The following is a 21,515-nucleotide window of genomic DNA, read 5'->3' on the forward strand; positions in this document are numbered from 1 at the left end:
CAGGTGTATCCAAAACAAACATCCATACGGTTATAAACTATAAAGGCGACATCTATTGAATAATTTAATCACTACAAATCAATTCTCGTCCAGTGTTGTTTCTCATTTTTAGTAGGAGGTTGGTACTTCTTGGGTGTTCTGTGGTTATTCATTCGCATTTGTTTATCAGACAATCGCGTGTGAAAATTGTCCCGCGCATTTTACAGTTTCGAACGTTGTTCCCAATTTTCATGTTGCGACAGCTGTTTATCTGCAAAATGTAACTCTTTATCGTAATCCAATTATAAGCGTATGTGCAAAAATATGCTTCTCAGGCTGATTACCTTCATCCAGTTAATATTTTTTATTCAAGCGCGCAATGTATGTGATAACAACAACAGTTTCTGCTCTAATCAGGTCAGTTGCAAGGTTGTTATTAATTATTTTATCTTTTATTGTGCTTTATTTCAGAGCAAAGATAGTGAAGAATGTAACATAAATGCCAGTGTTATATCTTCAAATGAATGTAGTGCAATTAATTTTGCAGTGAATAAAGTTCAACAAAATTTAGGTGATGTCAGTTTGCAGCTTATTGAAAATGTTTCAATGTCGTTTCAGATTTATTTTAATCAGATAAAATGGAAAAGTATGTATTATATAAAGTGTCTAACACTGTTTCTACAATAAATTTTTAGAATGTTATTTAAAATTATCTGATATCAAAAACTCAGACAAGTTTAACTGTAAAATGTATACTGTTGCATCACATTTGGTTACTCCATTAAAGGAACCAGTTCAGGATAATTGTTTAATGAATTTACAAACTGAAGGAAAGTCTTACAAATTGGAATATAAGAGTGAACACAAACAAGAGATTGCCACTAAAAATTTTATTTTTAACATACCTTTGTCACAAAATTTTGGTAATTAACTACTACAGTATATGATATCATTTAAATACAACTTAATGTTAAATTGTAGGTCCCCAAGTAAACATTAAAAACAGATCAGTATTTTCATATGTTGAATACACAGAAAATAATATTCTCTACCTTAATGTACAACCTGTATCTAAAATCTATAACATATCTGAGTACAAAGTAGAAGTATATCGCAAAAGGGATAACAAAAATGAACTCATGGATGTTAGAATGTTTTCTGGATATTCAGAAAAAATACAATTAGAATATACAACTTACAGTGAAGAGGGTGAATATTATTTCGCTATCAGTTTAATTAATGCCTTCTGTCCTGAGGATTACTGTTTCAAATCTGTTACTCCTGAAATTTACATTTGTAAGTTATAACTTAGTTTATACCATAAACTGATAATAAAAGTAGTTATTTTGATTGTAATTTTATTTTCTAGTTAGGAGGGGAACACCATTAGTTATTGGTATAGTTGGTGCAAGTTTTATAATCCCTTTTGTATTGTTTGTTTTTCATATGATCAGCAGAAAATATAAAAACAATAGTAAGTTTTAAAAAAATATATAAAGAATTAACTTGTAATTGCTTCAGTTCCAGGAGATTTTCTAATGTCACAGGAAAAAATATTAATAATGTTCAAGCCTTCGTTCGAATCGCACACAAAAGTAATCAGCAGCTTAGCGGATTTGCTAAAACAAACGACCGGAAGAGAAGTAATATTGGAAGCGTTCAAAGACCCGCACCAAAACGAAAAAATTTGCAGCGATCGCGTATTATACGCGACCCATATCCTATATGTCCCTCCACCGTCCTGCGACAGTCCAATTTGCGAGATGGACATGATGACGTACAATTTCCTCAAAGACGAGATCAAGAAACGTCCCGATGACAAGGTCATAGCGATCGCCAGATTTCACTACACCACCGACGAAATTCCCGACGTATTTCGCGGTTGCCTCTCGTTTTTGCTAATGGATGAGTTTGATGCTTTTATGGGGTTGTTTGAAAGAGCCAAGAAGGTCAGGCAGGATTCCTGGTATATGGAATTGGTTAGAAGGATTGATCTTGCTAAGAACGATACGGATATGAAAAGAAACATGCCTAAGATTATTGTCACAGAACAATCCGATTGTTCTGACGGGGAGTTTGACGGGCTGTTGTAAATGCCGCAACTACAAATTTATTGTTTAGGAATTGATGTTTACATTCCAGACTTCACGTTCGAATGGCCCTTTTTTAATTTTAACTAGACGTTAATCTTTGAATTTCGCTTTTTTGGATATTGTGTAGTGTTTCATTTCATTTTTTAAAAGTACATTTTCTGTTACTGTTAAAAAGATGTAGCGAACGTGATTTCCCTCAATATTATACTATAGTATTAATATCAATGTGCTAAGATATCCAAGAAAATATACTATAAACTGTTGTGATTACTTATTGTATGTATGATTATCTAAGAAATGACCATGTAAAATTTAAGTGTTTGAATAGAGTTAAATTTTATGAGAAATTTGACTTTTTGATAATTGTGTACAATATTTAACGAAAAGACATATTTAATTGTAAGACTGATTGGTACTAACAATTTTTATAACATTTATTTTATATTATTTAGTATTGTTGTATTTATTTTTTATAAATGTTTATAAAATGTGACGTATAAATAAATTAAATAAAAGTAACATGTATTTTATTTAAGGTAAAAAATAAAACTATTAAATTAATGAAAAGAAACTTTAATGTGCGGTAACAATAAGTACAAAAAACATTACATCCTATAAAAAACAAATAAATATCTCTAATTTATGTGAATGGCACTTTAATCTTAATACAAAAGGCACACCGTGTGATTATATACAGTATAAACTTAATTAACAGTATTACCCTCAAGCTGAACCGACTAGATACGTAAATGCAACCTCGGAATATATCATTTTTGGCTTAATGGTAAATCAAATCAATCGGTATTAGAATTTAGAGCGACGCCCAAAGTTTCCTGAATAGTGTCAATTCTTTCAGTAAACTGTGCCAATAACTGCGGCGCCCTCAATGGCGTAAAATCATTGAAATCCAAAAGATTGTTCCTGAAAATGCACAATTAATTTCCTTACATAATTCACCAATTATTATACAAACCCAATTTTGACGCGTTTGTCTTTTTGCGGAGGAGTACGACCAGACCACGGTATGCTAACAGGACTCTCAACCCTTACTGACCCTGCAGCTTCTTCGTCCAATCGAAAGGCCGTATTGTTGGCGAACCTTTGACTGGACACGGGTTGACCAACTTGGAAAACGGCCTGTACATGCACTTGTTCCGCCATCCTGCCGTTGATTTTCCCTCCAGCCCGCACGCCCGAATTCCATCTTCTCACTAGGAATTTCATTCGCAAAATAACTATCACTACATCTACAACAGCTCTGAAACAATTTAATTATGTAATTGTATTGGAAAGTATAAATCGATACATTACTTGAACTTGCGGTTACGATGTGTATTTCTTCCGCTTCTTAAGCTGGCGAACAGTTCTACCCTGCATATTGTTTCGTGGTTTTTGACTATATCCATCAGATATCTTTTTTGCCACAATAACGCCTTGCGGTAACTCATCAATCTTAAGACTTTAGCAAACATTAATTCGCACTGAAACGGATACAAAATTAGATCATTTCAGTTTATTTTTATTATCTTACCTTTGTTTGAAGATTTAAGTTTTCTGTTGCATTTGGATTTTTTGATTTGATTTCGGCTAATTCGACTTCCAGTTGATTTTTTTCTATTCTTAGTGTATTAATCATGTCAACTAGAGTTCTGTTGTTTTCTAGTTGACAGTTGATTTCTTTAATTTTGTTCATAACCACTTCAGGTACCTGATCAGTTATTAGCTTGCTATTGTGTGCTGACTCCAAAACAAGATTGTTCTTTTCTTGTATCAAATTCTCTCTTTCTCTCTGTAACTCACTCTGAAAACAATAGTAATGAAATCAACTTACTTCACGATAAAATCAATATCAAAACTTACAATAGTTTTCTTCAACTCCTCCAATTGCCAAACCTTTTCGCTCATCAACATCTTCTCCCTCCTTAGTTCGTTCTTTAATACGGTTACACTCTCCAAATAAGTCTTATTCTTCTCCTCCAACACTTTAATCCTCCCCTGTTCTAATTCCAACATTTGTGTAGCGTAATTGAAATTATTATCTAACTCCTTCCTCAATTTCTCCGACTGCCTAATGTTCTGCTTCAATTTATCACTTTTCTCACGTTCACGTTTTAATTCCTCCTTTAACCTGTCCTCGAAATTCGGCAGATTTTTGTACTCAGTCGATTCGGTTTTCGAATTAGTTTGTTTTAGTCGTAGATTATCCAATTCCGCCTCCAATCCTAACCTGATTTGTTTTTCCTCCTCGATTATCTTGCCAAATTTCTCCTCGTTGTCCATTGCAGCGTCCAGTCTGATCCTCAACTGTTCCAGCAGTTTGGCGTCTTCGAACTGGACTTGTCGCAAATTGTGATAATATTGTTCTAGTTTAGATTCGGCGGTCAGTTTTTCTGCGTTTAGTTGATCACATTTCACCTCCAGTTCCTGGATGGTTGCCATTAGACTGTCTTTTGCTTGTTTCAGTTCGTTGTTCTTGATTTTCAATCGTTGTAAATTTTGTTTGTACGTTTCGATGTCATGGCTCTCAGAGATTGAGTTCAAACTTTGGTCGGAAACAGCGGTTAATATGTTCGTGTCGATTTCCGCTGCAAAATCTAATTCCTTTTTGACTTGAGATGTTAGATCGTCAACGGAATTAACCATAACGTTATTTTTGCGAGTAATTTCGCTTGTCATCAGTTGGGCTTTCAGCGTATGAATCTCTTGAAGCAGTTCTGTTTTTTGTTTGTGTTCTTCGCGTAGCCGTTGACGTAAATCCATAATACCACCCGGTTGTTTGAGCTTTTTCTGTATCGTTAACAGGTTAGTGTTGACAATTCGATGATCTTCAGTGATTTTACTAATAATTTTCTCCTTGTTATTAACCAAATCTTGTAAATGTGTTACTTCTTGATTCAACTCTTCAATTTTCTTCATCAAGTTGTTAACAATCAATTCTTTTTCCCCGAGGGTTTTTCTCAGATCCTGTGCTTCTGTAGAAACAGCCATGCGTTTGATTTCATCATAATCCATTTGGAATCGTTTTATGTCCTCGTTTAATATTTCGATTTCACAGTTTTTGTCCAAAATTTGGTCCGCGTGCAATTGATTCTGTTGCCTTAAATTCTTTACCATTGTGTCCTGATCTTTAATTCGATCTTCTAAATCTTTTATTAATTGTTTGTTGCGCTCCAGTTTTTTCGACTTCGATTCGCATTCGGATTTATACTCTTCAACCTTAGCGATATTGTTGCGTAATTCTTTTTCAAGTTTGGCATTCGTTTCGGATGATTCTTTAAGTTGTTCTTCTAAATATTTGAGTCTGTCTTGCAAGATAGTTGTATCTTTTTGACTGTCACTTAATTTTTTAACCAAATTATCGATTTCACATTGCAAGTTTGTTATTAATTCGGAATTGCTCGATTGTTCTACCTCTTGTTGCAGCTTATAAATCTCTTCGTTCTTCTCATTGATTACTTTATCAACGTTCTTAAAGTTTTCATTCTTCAATTCAGCCATGGCTTTTTCCAAATCGTTTTTCTCTCTCGTCAAATTCAGCAGCATCTGGTCCTTCCTTTCTGAATCTTTTTCTAGGAGCGAAATTTGTTTTTCTTTTTCAGACAAGTGCAACTTCTTCTCGGCCAATTCGACACGAATGTTCTGCTCACGATCTAAAATCTCCTTTTGTTCCCTTTCAAACGATTCTTGAGCACCTTTCAACGCTTTTTCCGTAGTATCAAGAGCAGTTTGTAGCATCTCAATTTTATTCTCCAAGTCCACTAATATTTGAATTTTATCCTCGCAGTCCTTTATTACGCCATCTTTTATCTCCAATTCGTTTTTGAGCGCCTCAATTTCAATATTAAGCCGCTTGATACTGTCATCCTCAAAATGCACCCTTTTCTCTAAAGATTTGTACAGTTCCGTTGAATTAGGTCTCAAACCTTGAGCTGAGAAGTTAACGTTAGGCGGGCCGACTTTTTCAATACAGGATATTTCGGGCTCCGCACTCAAGAACACCGTTTCATTTTTGGTTCGATTGTATCGCATCGGAGTCGTGTCTTCTCTGCTCTGACAAGCCCGCATTTGTTCCGGTTCGGACAAATCAATCAATGTTAAAACCTCCGTTAGCGAATTGCCGGAATTTTTTAAATGCGACAACGTTTGCAATTCTTTTAGGTCTAAGCTCAAAGATGTGTATTCTTGCAGTTTGCGTTGCGTGTCTTCCAATTTGTCCTGGAGCTTTTCTATGTCGGTGTTTTTGTCTGAGATTATGTTCTCAACGAGATTTGGTAAGATTTGGGCATCATTGTTCATTTTCTTTTTCATCTGATTATTTTCTTGTCGCAAACGCTCTATTTCTCGTTGCATTGACGTTATAATTTCGTCTTCCTTATTGTCCATCAGTTCTTTTTCCTGTTTTTTAAGGTGGCGTTTCGTTTCTTCCAAATTCATATTCAGCTGGTTGATATTCTTTTCCTTTTTCTGTATAATTTCATGCAAATTAGTAATTTCCGTTTGCAAATCGTAGATCTTAACTTCTAAGGACGTGTTTACTTGTTTCTCGTTGTGCTCCGCTCTTAGACGTTGTTCATCCAGCCTGATTTGCAAGTCGGAAATCAACACCAGATGTTCCTGCACCTGCTGCTTCAGAATATCCCTCTCGCCCTGTGCTTCCTCCAGTTCCGCACGCACGTTGAACAATTGCATTTCTAGATCGTGTATCTTCTTAACCGCCGCATCTTCAGCCCGCGAATGCCTCACCAGCTTTTCCTTCAGCCTGGCGAGCTGTTGGAGCGGCACCTCACAATCATCCATGACCATGCCGTTCGGGGTGCGCGGCCTCACCACATCCCTGGCCGATATGTCCTCGCTCGGCGAGCTGAAACTGTTGTTCGAACAATAGAGCCCTTCCAAGCCACGCGTTTTCGTGTCTAGCGTGACCTCAAGCTCGTGCAGCTGTTTTTTGATTTGTTTCTGGGCACCCTCGCCGCCTGCCAACTCAGCGCTCAGTCTCAAACGCTCCAATTCGGCGTCGACGTCGTCGAGGTGCCGCTTCAGTTGCTGGATATCTGAAAAACCGACCAATGATTCGAGATGTTTGAGGTCGTCAATAGACTGGTTCTGGTCGCCGACTATACATTTCAGCTTGTCGATGTCCGCTAAATGGTTCACCCTCTCCGTCTGGTAGTTTTCCACTTGGAGCTCAAGCTCGCGGATTATTTCGCGCAGCACCTTGATCTTGTCTACCGCCTCGTCGCGTTCACTTTCTGCCTCTTTCGCGCGTCTCGTCTCTTCTGCCTGGGCCCGCGTCAGTTCCTGGATCTGAGCCTCGAGTTGTTCCACCTAACAATCCCCAAGTATTTTTATTAAAACATCGGGAAACCGTCCATCCGATTCGGGAGTTAAACACTAATGCGATTTGATTTAATGTTCCCGTTGGTTTGTTTGTAAATAGTTAATAGAGCGGAGGGCAATAAAGTGCCGCCCCTAGTAAATAAATCTTGTTCGGAGTCACAGTCTAAAATAACAGGACGACTGAAATAAACACGTGCGTTTCCTGCATCTAAAATTATCGACGAGTGCGAGAGGTGGAAGTCGCACAACAAGTGGACACTATTTATAAACAATCCGTCCCAATTCCTCCCGAATCGAAAGGTGTATTTAAAAAAAATACGCCACAAATGCGTGAAGCGGTAAAGACAAGCCAAACTTACGATTAGTTCAGTGCAGCTACAGTTGTTGCATTTGTTGTTAGTCTCCTGAAAAGACAAACCAGAAAACCCATGCAGTGAAGGCTTAAAAACGGTGACATTGTGCAGGTAATCCGGAGAAACGTGTCTGGCGTCTCCGGATCGTGGTTTAATGAGAAGAAAAAGCTAACACGAAAATGTTTCACAAAAAAACCAAAATGTTAATTATTGTTACAGCAAAATTGAAAAGTGTTAATTGGGATTAAAAAGTGATCGCTCACCTCGGTGGTGATTCTTTCACAGGTGGTACGATCTCTGTCGCGTTCTTTGAGCTGCTCCTGTAACAACTCGATCCGCTTCTGAGCCTCGTCCCGTTCGATTTCTCGCTCGTTTGCCTGCTCGTCCAAAAACTGGCGTGTTTGTCGATATTTCTTGTCGGCTGCATCGATCTAAACACATACATAAACGACCCAGATGAGGAAATGTAATGGAGATGGAAACAATGAATATACCATGCTAATTTATTGTTTAATTACAGATTGAGAAAAATGAAAAAAATTAGACAACAATAATATTCGAATGATAAACCGGACAGAAATATGTAACTTACGTAGATACTGAACAGTTTTGAATTCATTTTCACTTCATTCGTCGGTTTTAAAATTATTTAAAATTTAATAAACCCATCACCAGCTTTTACAATCACTAAACGCCAAATAAATGACACAAGCATTAGCAAAGAAATGATAAACAAATAAAAATCTCCCACCACCAAAACAATGGAAATAAAATATTTACCCTAATTTTTGATATATAATACAAAGTCAAATAAAGTAATCCCACATTTATTCCCAGATAAATGTAAATTAATACATTCGAATCATCAAAATCAAATTTCATTATTCGAAATGCGTTTAATTAACGCAATTTACACATACAAATCCCCAAAAGTTCTAAAATTAACTAGTTTTTTTAACCCATTATCAAAAAACACCGTTTTTGTTATGATTCCGATAAACTATACAGCCTGTTCAATTGCAAATGCCCTTAACTTAAGAATAGATGGTTAGTGTGATGAAGCATGCGAAATGAATAGAAGATTTCACAATATAGAAAAGCGAAACAAAAAGTATAGGAGTGAGACTGTGAATAGTAAATTTAGACCCAGTTTCCAAAAACACAAATGACATTTAGCGTGTTGTTTCGTTTATTTACCTTTCCACTACTAAATTTGTTTGAGGAACCAACATTTACCTAATACAGAAATAAAAATAACCATTAAAAATAATTACAATTCCAAGATTGAAGCGCGACGACAGACAGCCTTTAAAAGAAACATTTTCGCTTTATTTACCTGCTGCAACAAATCTAATTTTTCCCGCTTCGACTCTTCTTTGATCCGTTCGCAGATTTGGCACAGATCTTCGATCAGTCCGAGTAAAAGTGGATCAGCACTTGTTCTGGAGTTGGATAGAACATTTCTTGCTTTGTCTTGAAGGTCCAGCAAAGTCTGCATCGTATCACCTAGACAAACATTCAATAGTTTATACTCATAATGGTTATAAAATGTAGTTTGTGTACTTTTTCTTGTTGTGCGACCCAAAAATGTCCATTCATGGTTTAAAAACTTAACAATTACTTCCACTGGAATGTTCATGTTAGATGTAACGTTCTGAACACACTGTTCATTGAAAGTGTACATAACAGGTAGTCAAAGAGGTTGTTTTGATATTTCTAATTATCTGAACAACAAGTTGTCTTGTGTTTATTGCGCATTACATAATATATATTTTTTGGATCATAAAAATGTGTTTACAAATAAATAAGTACCTATTCCTTGTTGTCCACAATCGCCGTAACCAACAGAAACGATTTCTTTATGCCCATTTTCGATCAATTCAGCTATTTTGTCCCTTGCCTTAACGAGCTCCTCCTCCAACACGTTGTCCTTGAGCACGATTTGCTCGAGCTGAGCCTCAAGATTGTCCTTCTCTTTCTCTATCGACTGCAGAACGCTGGTCATCTCTTCAAGCTCGTCCTTGAGTTTGTCCTTTGCCTGAGTCTCGCTTATCAACTGTCTGGTTAACGACGTGACTTTCTCCTCTAGAGTTTTCCTAGGTGAATTGTCAATTTTCTCATCCCTGGGAATTGAAGTAAGGGCGAGGATGGCGTTGGCGTCTTGTTTCAACTTCTCCAGACATTGGCCCAATTCGTTGCGCAGATCCAGCGAGATCACATCAACGGATTCATACTGACCGGCTTTGTTTTCAATCAGATTAAGAATGTCGCCGAAATTCGGAGTGATGTGTACACGTCTCACGTAACTGCTATCGGTCCTGCTCGAGTTCGACGAATCGTTTAACAGTTCTTCCTCTAGTTGAGTCAAATTCCTTTCAAAGCCTTGCTTCAACAATTCATCCACAAGAGTGTTGTTCAATTCGTCCTCGCACTCCGTGAAGTACTTAAGCAACTCTCCTAATAAATGTCGCAGGGAAACTGTTTGGTTTTTGAGCACATCTCGTTCTTTTAACAGCTCAAGTTCGCCTTTGTTAAGATTGTCGCTGTCTCTCAAGCTTCGCCTTCTTGCGCGTTCTAACGCGCTGTTTAATTGCTTAAGATGTTCCTCCTTTAGTTTAGCCACTTCTGACTCGTGTTCGTCACGGAGTTGTGAGATTTGTCTTTCGTATTTGTCAGTGAAGCGATCGCGAAGCTGCAACAGTTCCGAAGGCCACGCCTCATCCTCCGCTTCGTTCGCCACCAAACGCTATTAAAAACATTGTTTTTTAGAGTTCATTACAATTGGATGTGTTAGTAAACTAGCGTAAAACATGAACATTCGTTTTTTTGTTAAATTTTATACCTGTATTTGATTCTCCAAAGCGGAGATGATGTCGATTTTGGCCAAGGTTACCTGCTCCTGTAAACGTCTCTCGTAACTCTCCACGACCTCGTTAATCTCGAACTCTCCCGAGCTCGCCTATTATCAGTTAATGGACAAAAACATGCAGTTAAACAAACTTCCACGAAAACGTTGATTATTCAATACAAGGCAACCAATCATAGAAGCAATTTTCTTACCACTTCCTGAACCGATGATGACACGTTGTAAACTTGAACTTGTGATTTGACCTTCATCAATTCTTCCTCCGTCTCCTTCAACTTCTTTTCAAACTCCACGTTCATCATGTCGATCGTGTTCTCGTGTTGTTCGTTCATGATCTCCAATTCTGCGTGGTACTTGTTCTGCAAATCCAATCGGATATTGGTCAAATCGTAGCGGATCACGTTGTTGATAGGACATTTCTTGAAGTCCTCGCGTAATCTTTTCAAATCGTCGTCGTTGAGGGTTTCCAAGTCACAATTAGAGATCGTATCTAACATGTTTTCGAGCTCACTTTTTAGTTTTAAAATGTCTTTTTTGGTAAGGAAGGGGTTTGGAACGTCTCCTCCTGGTCCAGGGGCTGGGGTGAAGAACACATCTGAATTGAGTTCATTTTCTGAGATTGAGCTGCCGGACATTTTACGACTATGCTGACTGAAAATTTCCTCTGAATAACTGAAATTCAAACACGATATTTTATTATTTTATATTGTCCTTTCTGGATAATTTACTTTTTTTCTAGGTCTGAGCATTTTTTCTCAAAGTATGTCCTTAGTTCCTCTACTTCTTTAGAATATTTGGCTTCAAGTTCATTTTTCAATTCCATAATTTCCGTTGAGCCGCATTTAATATTAGCCAATAAATCTCTTAATCTTTTAATTTCTTGATCATATTCTTCTTTTTCTGAAGACATTTTTCCCTAAATAAAATATGATTGTATTATCTTAATTCTAAAGCAATCTTCTTATTACCTTTAATTCTTGTATTTCCTGTTCATACACCTTTTTCTTTTCAGTAACTTTCTCAATAACATACTGATCAACTTTATTCTTAATAACATTAAACAACTCTAACTGTTCTACATTTAATTTGCTTTCAATGTTTAAATAATCTATATCTACTGGTAATACTGAAGTAACTAATTCTTGAGCAAGCTAAAATAAAATAAAATATACATTAACTCATACCTCAAAATAAAAACTGACCTTTGGACTAGATTCTTTTGATTCAGTCTTAATGTCACAAGAATGGTTTTTGACCATTTCTGTGGTTTCTTGAAGTTGTATTTGTAATTGAGCAATTTCATCTTTAAAATTTTCAATCTGGCTCAGCAACAGTTTTCTTTCCACCACTGATTGGTCCAAAGATTCAGTCAACTGTTGTATTAGATCATTTTTAACAATAATAGCATTACTGTATTCCAAAAGCTGCAAAACTTATAAACTAATAGAAGCTTCTTGCGAACTGAAAACACAAACCTTATTATGGCATTCCTCTTGTAGTTGTTTATATTCTGTGGTAGAAACCATGCTCATAGTATTTGGATTGCTCATTTCTCTATAAGAGTCTAATTCACTGGTCAAAGCTGCAATTGTTGTATCTTTAATATCAACAATTTCTTCCAAATCTTTAATTTTTTTAAAAACATCACCATATGTATCTGTTTCACTTTTTAAAGGCAAGTACAAGTTTCTTTCATTTAAACTGGTTTCATTTGTGGGTTTGTAACCAAGAGTCAAGCTTTTGTCGTCCAAATCAAGATTGGCAAAGATATTCAAGCTTTCCTCTTTGGAATTGGTCACAGAACTGGAGTCATTAAACTGGCTATTATTTAAAATTTCATCTAATATGCTTTGCACTCTTTCAGTGCCACTACTATTCTTTAAATTCAAACTGTGTTCACTGTCATTTAATGAAAAAGGATTTGTTTCCTGAGACAAATGAACGCCGTCATTAGACAGTAAATTCAAAAAAGGCTGATTATCTATTTCAATCTCCTGAAAAGATCTATCATTTTCAATGCTGTTACTTTCAGTGGAAATATGTTCAGAGATACTGTCTGAATTGACTTTGTTCTCTGTACCATCATCGTCTAAAATAGGCGGTGTAATCGACAATGAAAGAGACGAATCGGTGCTATTTAAGTTCCCCGATTCTGTTTCTTTTTTTGGTGCCAAAGCCTAAAATAAACATTGTTAAATATAGAATTAAGATGCAGTGTATATATTACCGTAGCTTCAACCGTCTCTGGCGAATCTTCGTCCATGATTAAAACTAACACACAAAATGCACAAAATTTAAAATTAAACGATTACTTCATGTTTGCAAACATCGCACAAACGTCAACGAAAATACAACATCCAGTTTAAGCGCTATCGATAATTGGGAACTGTAAAAGTAGTCGCTGCGCGCACCATCTATGAACGGCGACTAATAAAACTGGATCATTTGTCGCTATATGAAGCGACTAAATCTATTCCCAAATATATACTATACTTCTATTACTGTACATATATATTCCCTAGATGTACTTGACTATTCCAAGTACATATGGAATTATTTATTTATTTTATGTAGTATTTTCTATTCAAACGACAAAAATTGTTGAGTAGTCAATAATTGTTTGATATTTGAACTTTCATCAGTTTCGGATCAAAACGAAGTTAACACTTGTTGAACACGAATTTAATAAAATTTTAAATTGAAAAATACAAATATACCATGTTACTTTGATAAATGAAGAAATATAAAAATATTAATTATATGATTAAATATTTTCGTTTAATTGTTACCTACGTTTAGAGAATACTTGTTAGGTATTTAATGAGTATAACTTTGCCAATCTTTTTTGGAACAATATTAGTCCTCATTGGTGTTAATTATAAAATTATGGGAATGAAAAATAAAACATAAATTAAAATATACATTACATATCTTTATTCTTTGAACAGAACCAAAATACAATTGATATTTTTCAAGGAAAATATATGACAAAATAAAAAATGCTCTAATCAATCACAGTTAATACTATAAATTGTACAAATTGCTCATTATTGCCTTACATCATTCAGAGAAATGTTCCTTTAATACAACGGACCTCTCGAAAGCCAACTAAATTCTTAACATAACAAAAAGTCTATAATTGAGGTAATCTTAATACATAAAAAGCCACACCACAAAACAAACTTAAAATTCAAGTTAATTAAAAATTATCAATCTACAGATCAATACGTTAAATATTCGCTGAATACTTAAAAATCTATTGCATATGTCTCTACAGAATACTCGATAAACTCAAGAAAACGTGAAAACCATGCGTCAGTGCAATCTAGCCATTTCATGTACTCTCCACTACAGTACTATTTAAACCCTATAAAAGGAGCACAAAATAAGATCTCCTATATCTGTGTAGTTTAGTCTCATCCTCTTAATTTGACCAGAACAGACAGGATAAAAAAATGTTCAATCTCAAAATTCATTTGCAGTTTCTCTTCATACAAAATAAGAGCATAGGACTAAACAATTTGCTTCATATTGAACGCTAGGTGCACGTAGTGGCGCTCAAATTGACATTTTGCAAAGCCAAAATTGAATCGTAATGAGCCGGAAGAGTAGTCAGGGCGTCGTCCCTGGTCCTACTCTCGGAACAATTGGACGGCTTCGCTCTAGTCGTATTGACGCATTCGATGGGCATTTTAACCGTTTCCATGTTATAATTGTAACCTTGCAACGTGATTTTAATGATGGTATGCAAGGGCACATGGAAATAAGGCACTTCCTCGGGAGGCACTTCCAAGAAGTAACCGAGGATGCATCTGAGCACAGCCTGATGAGAGACCGTGAGTACGTTCGTTTCGCACTCCAGTTGTGTTAGTACGGGTACTATGCGACGCATTACATCTAAATAACTTTCTCCCTGCGGGTAACGGTACGTCAGCTTCTCGCTGTCCCTTAAGGCCAATTCGCGAGGGTGAGAATCTTGTAGTTCTTCATATGTTAGGCCTTCACATTCTCCCTGTAATGTAAGTTGTTAGTATTTGACACGTTGAATAATAAATATGACATACCGAGTAGATTTCATCGAGCTCGTGCAAATGTAGCTTGGGGGCTTGAATTTGGGCGCTTGTGGCTTTGGTACGTTGTAACGTGGACGTCCAGACTTGCAACGAAGGCAAGTTCAACGCGTGGATGTGCTTCGCTAAAGATTGTGCATACAGTCGTCCTCTCGGCGACAGGTTCGCGTCCCCGCCAATCTTTCCGACGACGTTAAACTCGCTTTCGCCGTGTCTGCTGAAGTATAATGTTTGCTGGAAGGGTCTCGGTGTAGATATGTATGCGAGGATTTTGCTCTCTTTAGTGCCGGTGACACCGTGCGCTATTACGCCACCGTCTCCTCCATCTAGAAGTTTAACCAATGGACAGGGAATACCCCAGATGCTGCCCAACGTGGGCGACTCGTACTGCGCCTTATAATGGGCCATTTTCTGGGTCAGATCTTTTAAGGACTCCTCAGTTGCCATATCGCGGTAATCGGCACTGTACTGCAGGATTTCCTGAAACAACATGTTTAGCATCTAACCTGAACAATTAAATAATTAGTTTACCTTGAAATTCCTCTCCAATAATACGGGATCTTCGCATACACATTCGATGAACATTACTCGGAAACCGAGTTGTCCGTAGATTAAGTCGTAGATCTCCTGACGTTGCGCCCTCGAAACGTTCGGACCGTCGAGGATGGCGATCTGATTGTCCGGCTGTTGGAGCCAATCGGCCGCGTCCTCCAGCGCTTCGCGGAAGCTCTGTTGACGGATTCGCCATGCCGGCAGGTTGTCGGCACGGAACATCTCGTGTGTCGCATACTTGTTCATGTGTTTGCGTCTGTATTCGCTTATGTCATATACTGGAAAAACAACCGTACATACAGACTGGAATCCAATGACTTATTTTTAAAATGTTCTGATTAATTGCAATTTAAATTATTGCGTGTGTCAAAAGTAATTAAATTACTCATTGATCGATTAAGAATTTTTGACATTGTCCGGCCAATGCTAAATCAATTTGCGATTTGTGACGCAACCGTGACACATTTCAGTGCCTTACGTACCATTATAAACAATTTTAATTAATATAGTACAAAAAATATGTTTGATTATAATTCATATCTAAATATACAAATAGTTTAATTGACAAATATTCTCTTGATAAATATTTGCTAAATGTTTTGTAATGCTTTTTTTAAACATTATCTTAATTATGTTTAACTGTTTACCCACAAACATTTCTCGTACCACTCAATAAGAATCGTTTCTTAATTATCTCATATTCATATATGGACTTAGGTTAGTTACAGATACAAGAATCAGTCAAAATATTTGCTTTTTCTTGACCGCGTGAGTTGAAGGCTCTACAGGTCACTTCTGATAAAAGTAATCTATAAACATTCTCCGAATCGTGTTTCTGAATAAGTTATTAAAAATGTACTGTATTATTAAATTGTTTTCAAGTGATTAGGATTAGTATTGCAACAACAGTACGTACGTAATTGGTAAAAACTTTCCACCGTTAAAAAGTGCATAACAATGTGTTTTTGTAAATTTTTTGTATTTTAAATACATTATGACTCACAGCACTGCACTTGAAAGGATGGCATGATTTGAGAATTATTCAAAACTTAATGTTTTAACTTAACTACTATTAAATGGTAAACAGTTCAGAGAAAATTAATTATGAAATTTGCCATGTTATTTTCATTATTCTGGTAACTCCTAAACCTCAAGAATATAAAAGAATAAATATTCAAACCACAAAAGCATTTCTCCATAAAAATTCCAATCTAATCAGCACTTAAAACATTTGTTTCAAGTGCAGATAAAATTTATTTATTTATAGTCTTATTGTCTTACCTCTAGTGGAATCCCCGGTGAAATTAAGATACCGGGAGAGCCTCTTCGCCAACAAACTCTTTCCCCTGCCAGGCAATCCGACCATAGCCACTAACAAAGGAGCGAACTGGCGCAGGGCCGGCTTTCTGGGCGCCTGGGCACCTGCACGACGTAAACAATTTGTTACTTCCATTTGTTTATTGTTACGGTTGCGTAAGAAATGTTAATGTAATTTGCAAAGCGACGGACACACGACCGATTCGCTACTGGACGGAGTTGCGCGCCGAGTGTTCCTTTTATTCATACGAGACAGATAATTACTGTTATCATAGGTAAACAACTTCGATTTAATCGCTGTAAATATGTTTGATCCAAAACTATTTATACATTATGGAATCGCCGTATTTTTTCAGATAATTTAATAGTTTTTTATTGATAGTTTAGGGGAATCATAGAGTAACAAACAATTAAATTTATGATAATCCCAGACGCAAAACCAATAATAAACAGTTTCAATTTAATTACCCTAAATATACTTAATACTAAACAATAAATTTATAAATATGTTTACAGACAGATTCAATTGTTTTTCAGTGATGAATTTTGGTTGATTGTTTACACTCTTAATGAATTATCACACGTTTGATGCAAAAAACAATATTATAATTATTGTCATTAGATATTTTAAACTAATATAATAAATAGGTCAATGCCACGTAAAATCGCACATTAGTTAAATGTTTTGTTATTATTTTTTCAAATAGTTTTATATAATTTATAATTATGAAGTATTATCACGTAATCTTATATTTAGCCTTCGATTTATATTAAATTGTTTTCTTACTTGATATTTCGCATGACATATCTGCAAAAATATTTTATTATTTTGATTATTTGATTATTGATTAGGTTATTTTTATCCAGGTTATTTATAATATAAATTGCATATTCAAATTAAAATAATTTAATTTTTAACAAAAATCTCTGCGACTTACACAAACGAAATAAAAAATGTAAATTGAAATTTGTTTGGCTTTATAAATTTTATACAGTTTACCGAAATTTTAAAATCATACTCATGAAAACAACATTTTAAATCAATTCCAACGTAAATAAACTGTACATTTTCATCAACAACTTAAAAATAGCCTATGCAAACTAAACCCAATATGTTTGGGGACCTAATTTCGAACCTGTTATCAATAATTTTGCCATACAACTTTCACGAATACAATTACGTACCGACTGGTACGGGCGTTAAATCGAGGAATTCCTAGACTTTGTTACGATTTCAACATTCTTTGACTTTGCTCCCCTGTGGCTTGCGCCTACGCCAACCAGTCTAAATTTGAAAACCGTGGTACATTTTTGGCTAAAGTGCAACCAAACCGGTTCGTGTTCAGAATACCTGCCAAAAAATCAATCACCAGATACAGTTGTGTAATTTTATTGGTGGGTTTCTGAGAAATTTTGCCTAGCGTTGATTTTTTTTTATCGCATCGTGAAAAAATAAATGAAAAATTGGACTTCTATTATCAACATGCGTTTGGCAAACACGTCCTAACGAAAATAACAGGACAAGAAAAACACTAGTCCAACTAAAAATAGCTCGTTCATTGTTTGACACAGAATTTATAGATGTTTTTTACACACCAACAGATGTTAAACATTGTAAACCGCTCTGAAAAGGTTTACACGATTGCAAATAAGGGGATTAATTTATTGTGGTGCGAGGAAGTGCACAATTCCGAACGCATAATTTCACGTGGCAGCTTCTCAAGTGACTTTCAACAATTTATATTTAGAACGCTTTGGCGAATCCTCATCCGAACTTTGGACTGTTGGCGTGTCTTATCTGTCCAAAATAAACTGCAACATTGCGTATTTTGGTTACCAAAAGCTGTTTGCTATTTTATGCTGCGATTACGTCAATAAAAATCTTTGTTTGACCTTTAGGTAAAAGACCAGGAACGAATTCGGTAGAGTAAATAGGAAGTAACAATAATTAACAATGCTCTGGAACGCCCACTTGAGATAAGCAATTGGATTCACTTAACGACGTCGTGACCGTCGAGATTCCGATTTCGCATGAACCGGTCCGAAGTCCAATCAACGGATTCACCTCTTACTTTCTAAAACGCGATCACGTCGACCCACTTCGATCACAAAGTGATTTCTTTGGAATGTTCAATTGGTTCGTCGAATTATCGATCTCGTTCGGCCTGGGACGCTTCCAATGTTTTTTTTTGGGCTGCACATTGTAGATTTTTGTTTGGTCATTGAATTTGTTATATAATTTAGATGATGAAACGTCGTGAATACATTTGCACAATTTAACTGATTGGAAAAGTACAAGAATAATGTTTTTTGTTTGGTCTTTGTGACCTTTAATGATTACATTAGTTAGTTAAGAGGTTAAAGGATTATCCGGTTCAATTGAAAATTATTCAAGTTAGAAAACGAATTATCTATGCGCGAGGCTAATATTAGTTTTAAAATGTGTGGGACGTGTGATTTTAAATATAAATAACCTTGGGTGTAAACTACTTATCAAAATTAATTATTTAATGGTGATTCCTATCTTTCACGTGGAGTTTTATTATCAATTAAAACCTCTAATAATTTACACAATAGCAACAAAAGATTATTTATTAATCACTTATTTGAAATGGCAAGATTGTCCTAATAATAAATTCGTTTTACTAAATTTAATTTTATCAATGTAAGAATAGCATATCATCAGAAAATCTGGCACTCTTTCTAAACGCTTACTCTAATAGTCTAGAAAACTTTCAGGTAGGCTCTAAAACTTTCCATCGTTTAAAAGGTTCAACCAGAACATTAACTTGAATTATTACAAACCTGTTTTAATATCTTTGGTGTTATCAGGCAAGTGAATGCCACACAAAATATTTCTAGTAATTTTTACATTGATCAAGGTTTTCACCTGGTTCTTTTGTGCGATACTATAAAAACTGCAAACACGTTTTCGTAAATCAAACAAAGAATAAAGAAACCCAGAATAAAACACAGACGAGTTCAAGAAACCTGTGAAGTTATTTTAGTTGTTCAGAATAATTTCCTAAGATAAGCCTGATCTTTCTGATTTATCTGTTAGAGGTACACACAAAATGATAATAAAATCAAATAACAAGTTCTGTTTATCTGCCTTGAAAAAAACACTTCATCTTTTAAAATAGAACGCAATATTTAAAAAAACTAGTAGTAATATATGTTTTCTTTAAATTTTTTTACACCGAAAAAGTGCCAAGCTAGCCCGAATGTAAAATTTCGCAGAATATGTTCCAACTGACAACAAGAATTAACTAATGAAACTACATCACTTTTTTTTAATCGATTTTTTGACAAATAATTATTTAGTACATATTATTTTAATAAGGAAAATGTACTAATTAATGTTTGGTAAAAAGGATAGACTAATAGAATTATATTCACATGCTTATTATAAGTAATTAGCCAATTAGAATGTTAAATTTCGGAAATATGCGTTCTAATTGGCAAAAAAATCGACTAATAAAATTACATTACCATTTACTGAGCTTTTATTAGTCGATTTCTTACATGTAGCTTAATTCGTCGATTTCTTTAAAACAAAGAAGGTAAATTTACATATCTGCTCTGATGTCATTTTTGTGCATTTTTAATTCGTATGGGAAAATATTGAATATGCTATTCTTAACCAATAAAAATGTAAAATTTCAGAAACATGTGCCATAAATGAGAAACAGAATTATATATTACATTATTTGTCCATTTTGCACTATGATTGGTCAAAGACTTTACTTCACAGTAATGTTTATTCTATTTTTTTATAATGCTGAAACTTAATTGTGCAATCAAGCATATTTAATAAATTATAAAGAATGTCACGTGGACAAACCTTCTGGAAAACATTCTTAACTTATTTATTATTGTTAAATATTCACCAATTTAATTTTATGGTAATAATTTCAACGATAAATCGTTTGTTTACGTATGATTTATATGTTTTTGTCTGAGTTGACGAAGACATGGAATGAAACGTGGACGATAAGCCATGTGTTATGCATGATTTCCCGATTGCCGTGTGACAATTCGTGTGTTGTTTACAACTCGTGGAGCCAGGCGCTTGAACCCGACATACTTACCAGTGCAGTCGTCTTTTTCCATGTCTTTCGAGTAATTTTGGGTTGCAGAAAAGGAACACTGTCCGCAGTGGTGGGGCTTACACCGTGGCAAACAAAAGGTAGTGGTAAAAATAAACAAAAAAAACTCCGAAATAATATTTTTGGGGCCTCGTTCAGAGCAAGTGGATTTCGCTTTCAACCAGGCAGTCTCCTTCTTCTGAAAAGTGATCGGACGATGTGTGGATGATGAACTTTTTCAAAATCAAACGCATTCCAATCCTGTATCTGATTTCAGTCGCCAGATTTACTCTTTCTGTGGCACGCAAAGCGGAAGATGCAAGTGTTCCTTTTGGAAAAAACAACTGGCAGCACGTTTCCTTATTACATTACCACCGTCCGCGACCAGTGACAGTGTAAAGGTGCAAAACGGCCTGCGGTCAATTTCCAAAAACACAAACACCACACCAAAACTTACGCCGTCAACTGAAAACGTAAACACATCGCTCTGCGTTTTGTAGATCGATTCGGGGCGGGCCAAGGATTGAGTCGCTCGGGTACCCCCACCTCGCTATAGCGGCCAACGGCGGCCTACCTTGCGTTCCATACACTTGGCATCCGCTTATCCGGTGGTTTGTTTACCGTAAATTTTTTTTATTTTTCGCCTGTGCCGAATAAATAAACAATCTCCTTGATAAGTTTGTTACTTCCTTGTTCAACTTTTCGATGTCCTCTAAACTTACAAAGTGCAAGGTGAACGCACATTTGTTTAAAAAGTGAACTTTTGTAATATATTAGATATGAAACGAATATTGCACATGTTCCAAAATTAGAATATGTTCTATTCCATCTATATATTCATTTAGGGTCTTTGATACATT

The 21,515-nt window shown here is 35.6% G+C and overlaps 3 protein-coding genes across 10 annotated transcripts; 1 reads left to right on the forward strand and 2 right to left on the reverse strand.

Moving 5' to 3' along the window:
* Nucleotides 1–148: 148 nt before the first annotated feature.
* Nucleotides 149–2,577, forward strand: LOC109600525 (uncharacterized). Of its 2 annotated transcripts, none has more exons than XM_020016683.2 (6): nt 149–396; nt 451–625; nt 675–902; nt 961–1,275; nt 1,349–1,453; nt 1,501–2,577. In XM_020016683.2, exons 1-6 carry the CDS (start codon nt 292–294, stop codon nt 2,070–2,072), a joined length of 1,500 nt encoding a protein of 499 aa, XP_019872242.1. In that variant the 5' UTR covers nt 149–291; the 3' UTR covers nt 2,073–2,577. The 2 variants fall into 2 exon arrangements, with proteins under 2 accessions (XP_019872242.1, XP_049821332.1); XM_049965375.1 differs by having other exon boundaries at nt 1,507–2,577.
* A 52-nt stretch (nt 2,578–2,629) lies between these two features.
* On the reverse strand, nt 2,630–12,971 carry LOC109600529 (centromere-associated protein E-like). 6 transcript variants are annotated; one of them, XM_049963073.1, is made up of 17 exons: nt 12,856–12,971; nt 12,104–12,805; nt 11,831–12,052; nt 11,597–11,779; nt 11,357–11,544; nt 10,823–11,300; nt 10,605–10,721; nt 9,575–10,508; nt 9,099–9,268; nt 8,960–8,998; nt 8,026–8,193; nt 7,769–7,813; nt 3,933–7,397; nt 3,604–3,873; nt 3,384–3,553; nt 3,046–3,330; nt 2,630–2,993 (listed from the first exon to the last, which is right to left on the reverse strand). In XM_049963073.1, the coding sequence occupies exons 1-17, from the start codon at nt 12,889–12,891 to the stop codon at nt 2,867–2,869; spliced, it is 7,599 nt and encodes a 2,532-aa protein (XP_049819030.1). In that variant the 5' UTR covers nt 12,892–12,971; the 3' UTR covers nt 2,630–2,866. The 6 variants fall into 6 exon arrangements, with proteins under 6 accessions (XP_049819030.1, XP_049819050.1, XP_049819045.1 ...); XM_049963093.1 differs by lacking the exon at nt 12,856–12,971 and having other exon boundaries at nt 12,104–12,622; nt 12,682–12,795; XM_049963088.1 differs by lacking the exon at nt 10,605–10,721.
* A 568-nt stretch (nt 12,972–13,539) lies between these two features.
* Nucleotides 13,540–21,135, reverse strand: LOC109600536 (6-phosphofructo-2-kinase/fructose-2,6-bisphosphatase). Of its 2 annotated transcripts, XM_020016696.2 has the most exons (5): nt 20,659–21,135; nt 16,532–16,672; nt 15,230–15,528; nt 14,693–15,178; nt 13,540–14,640 (listed from the first exon to the last, which is right to left on the reverse strand). In XM_020016696.2, exons 1-5 carry the CDS (start codon nt 20,678–20,680, stop codon nt 14,167–14,169), a joined length of 1,422 nt encoding a protein of 473 aa, XP_019872255.1. In that variant the 5' UTR covers nt 20,681–21,135; the 3' UTR covers nt 13,540–14,166. The 2 variants fall into 2 exon arrangements, with proteins under 2 accessions (XP_019872255.1, XP_019872254.1); XM_020016695.2 differs by lacking the exon at nt 20,659–21,135 and having other exon boundaries at nt 16,532–17,078.
* Between the last annotated feature and the right edge of the window lie 380 nt (nt 21,136–21,515).

Source organism: Aethina tumida, chromosome 1 (assembly GCF_024364675.1).
Source record: "Aethina tumida isolate Nest 87 chromosome 1, icAetTumi1.1, whole genome shotgun sequence".
In the NCBI taxonomy this organism is placed as follows: Eukaryota; Metazoa; Arthropoda; class Insecta; order Coleoptera; family Nitidulidae; genus Aethina; species Aethina tumida.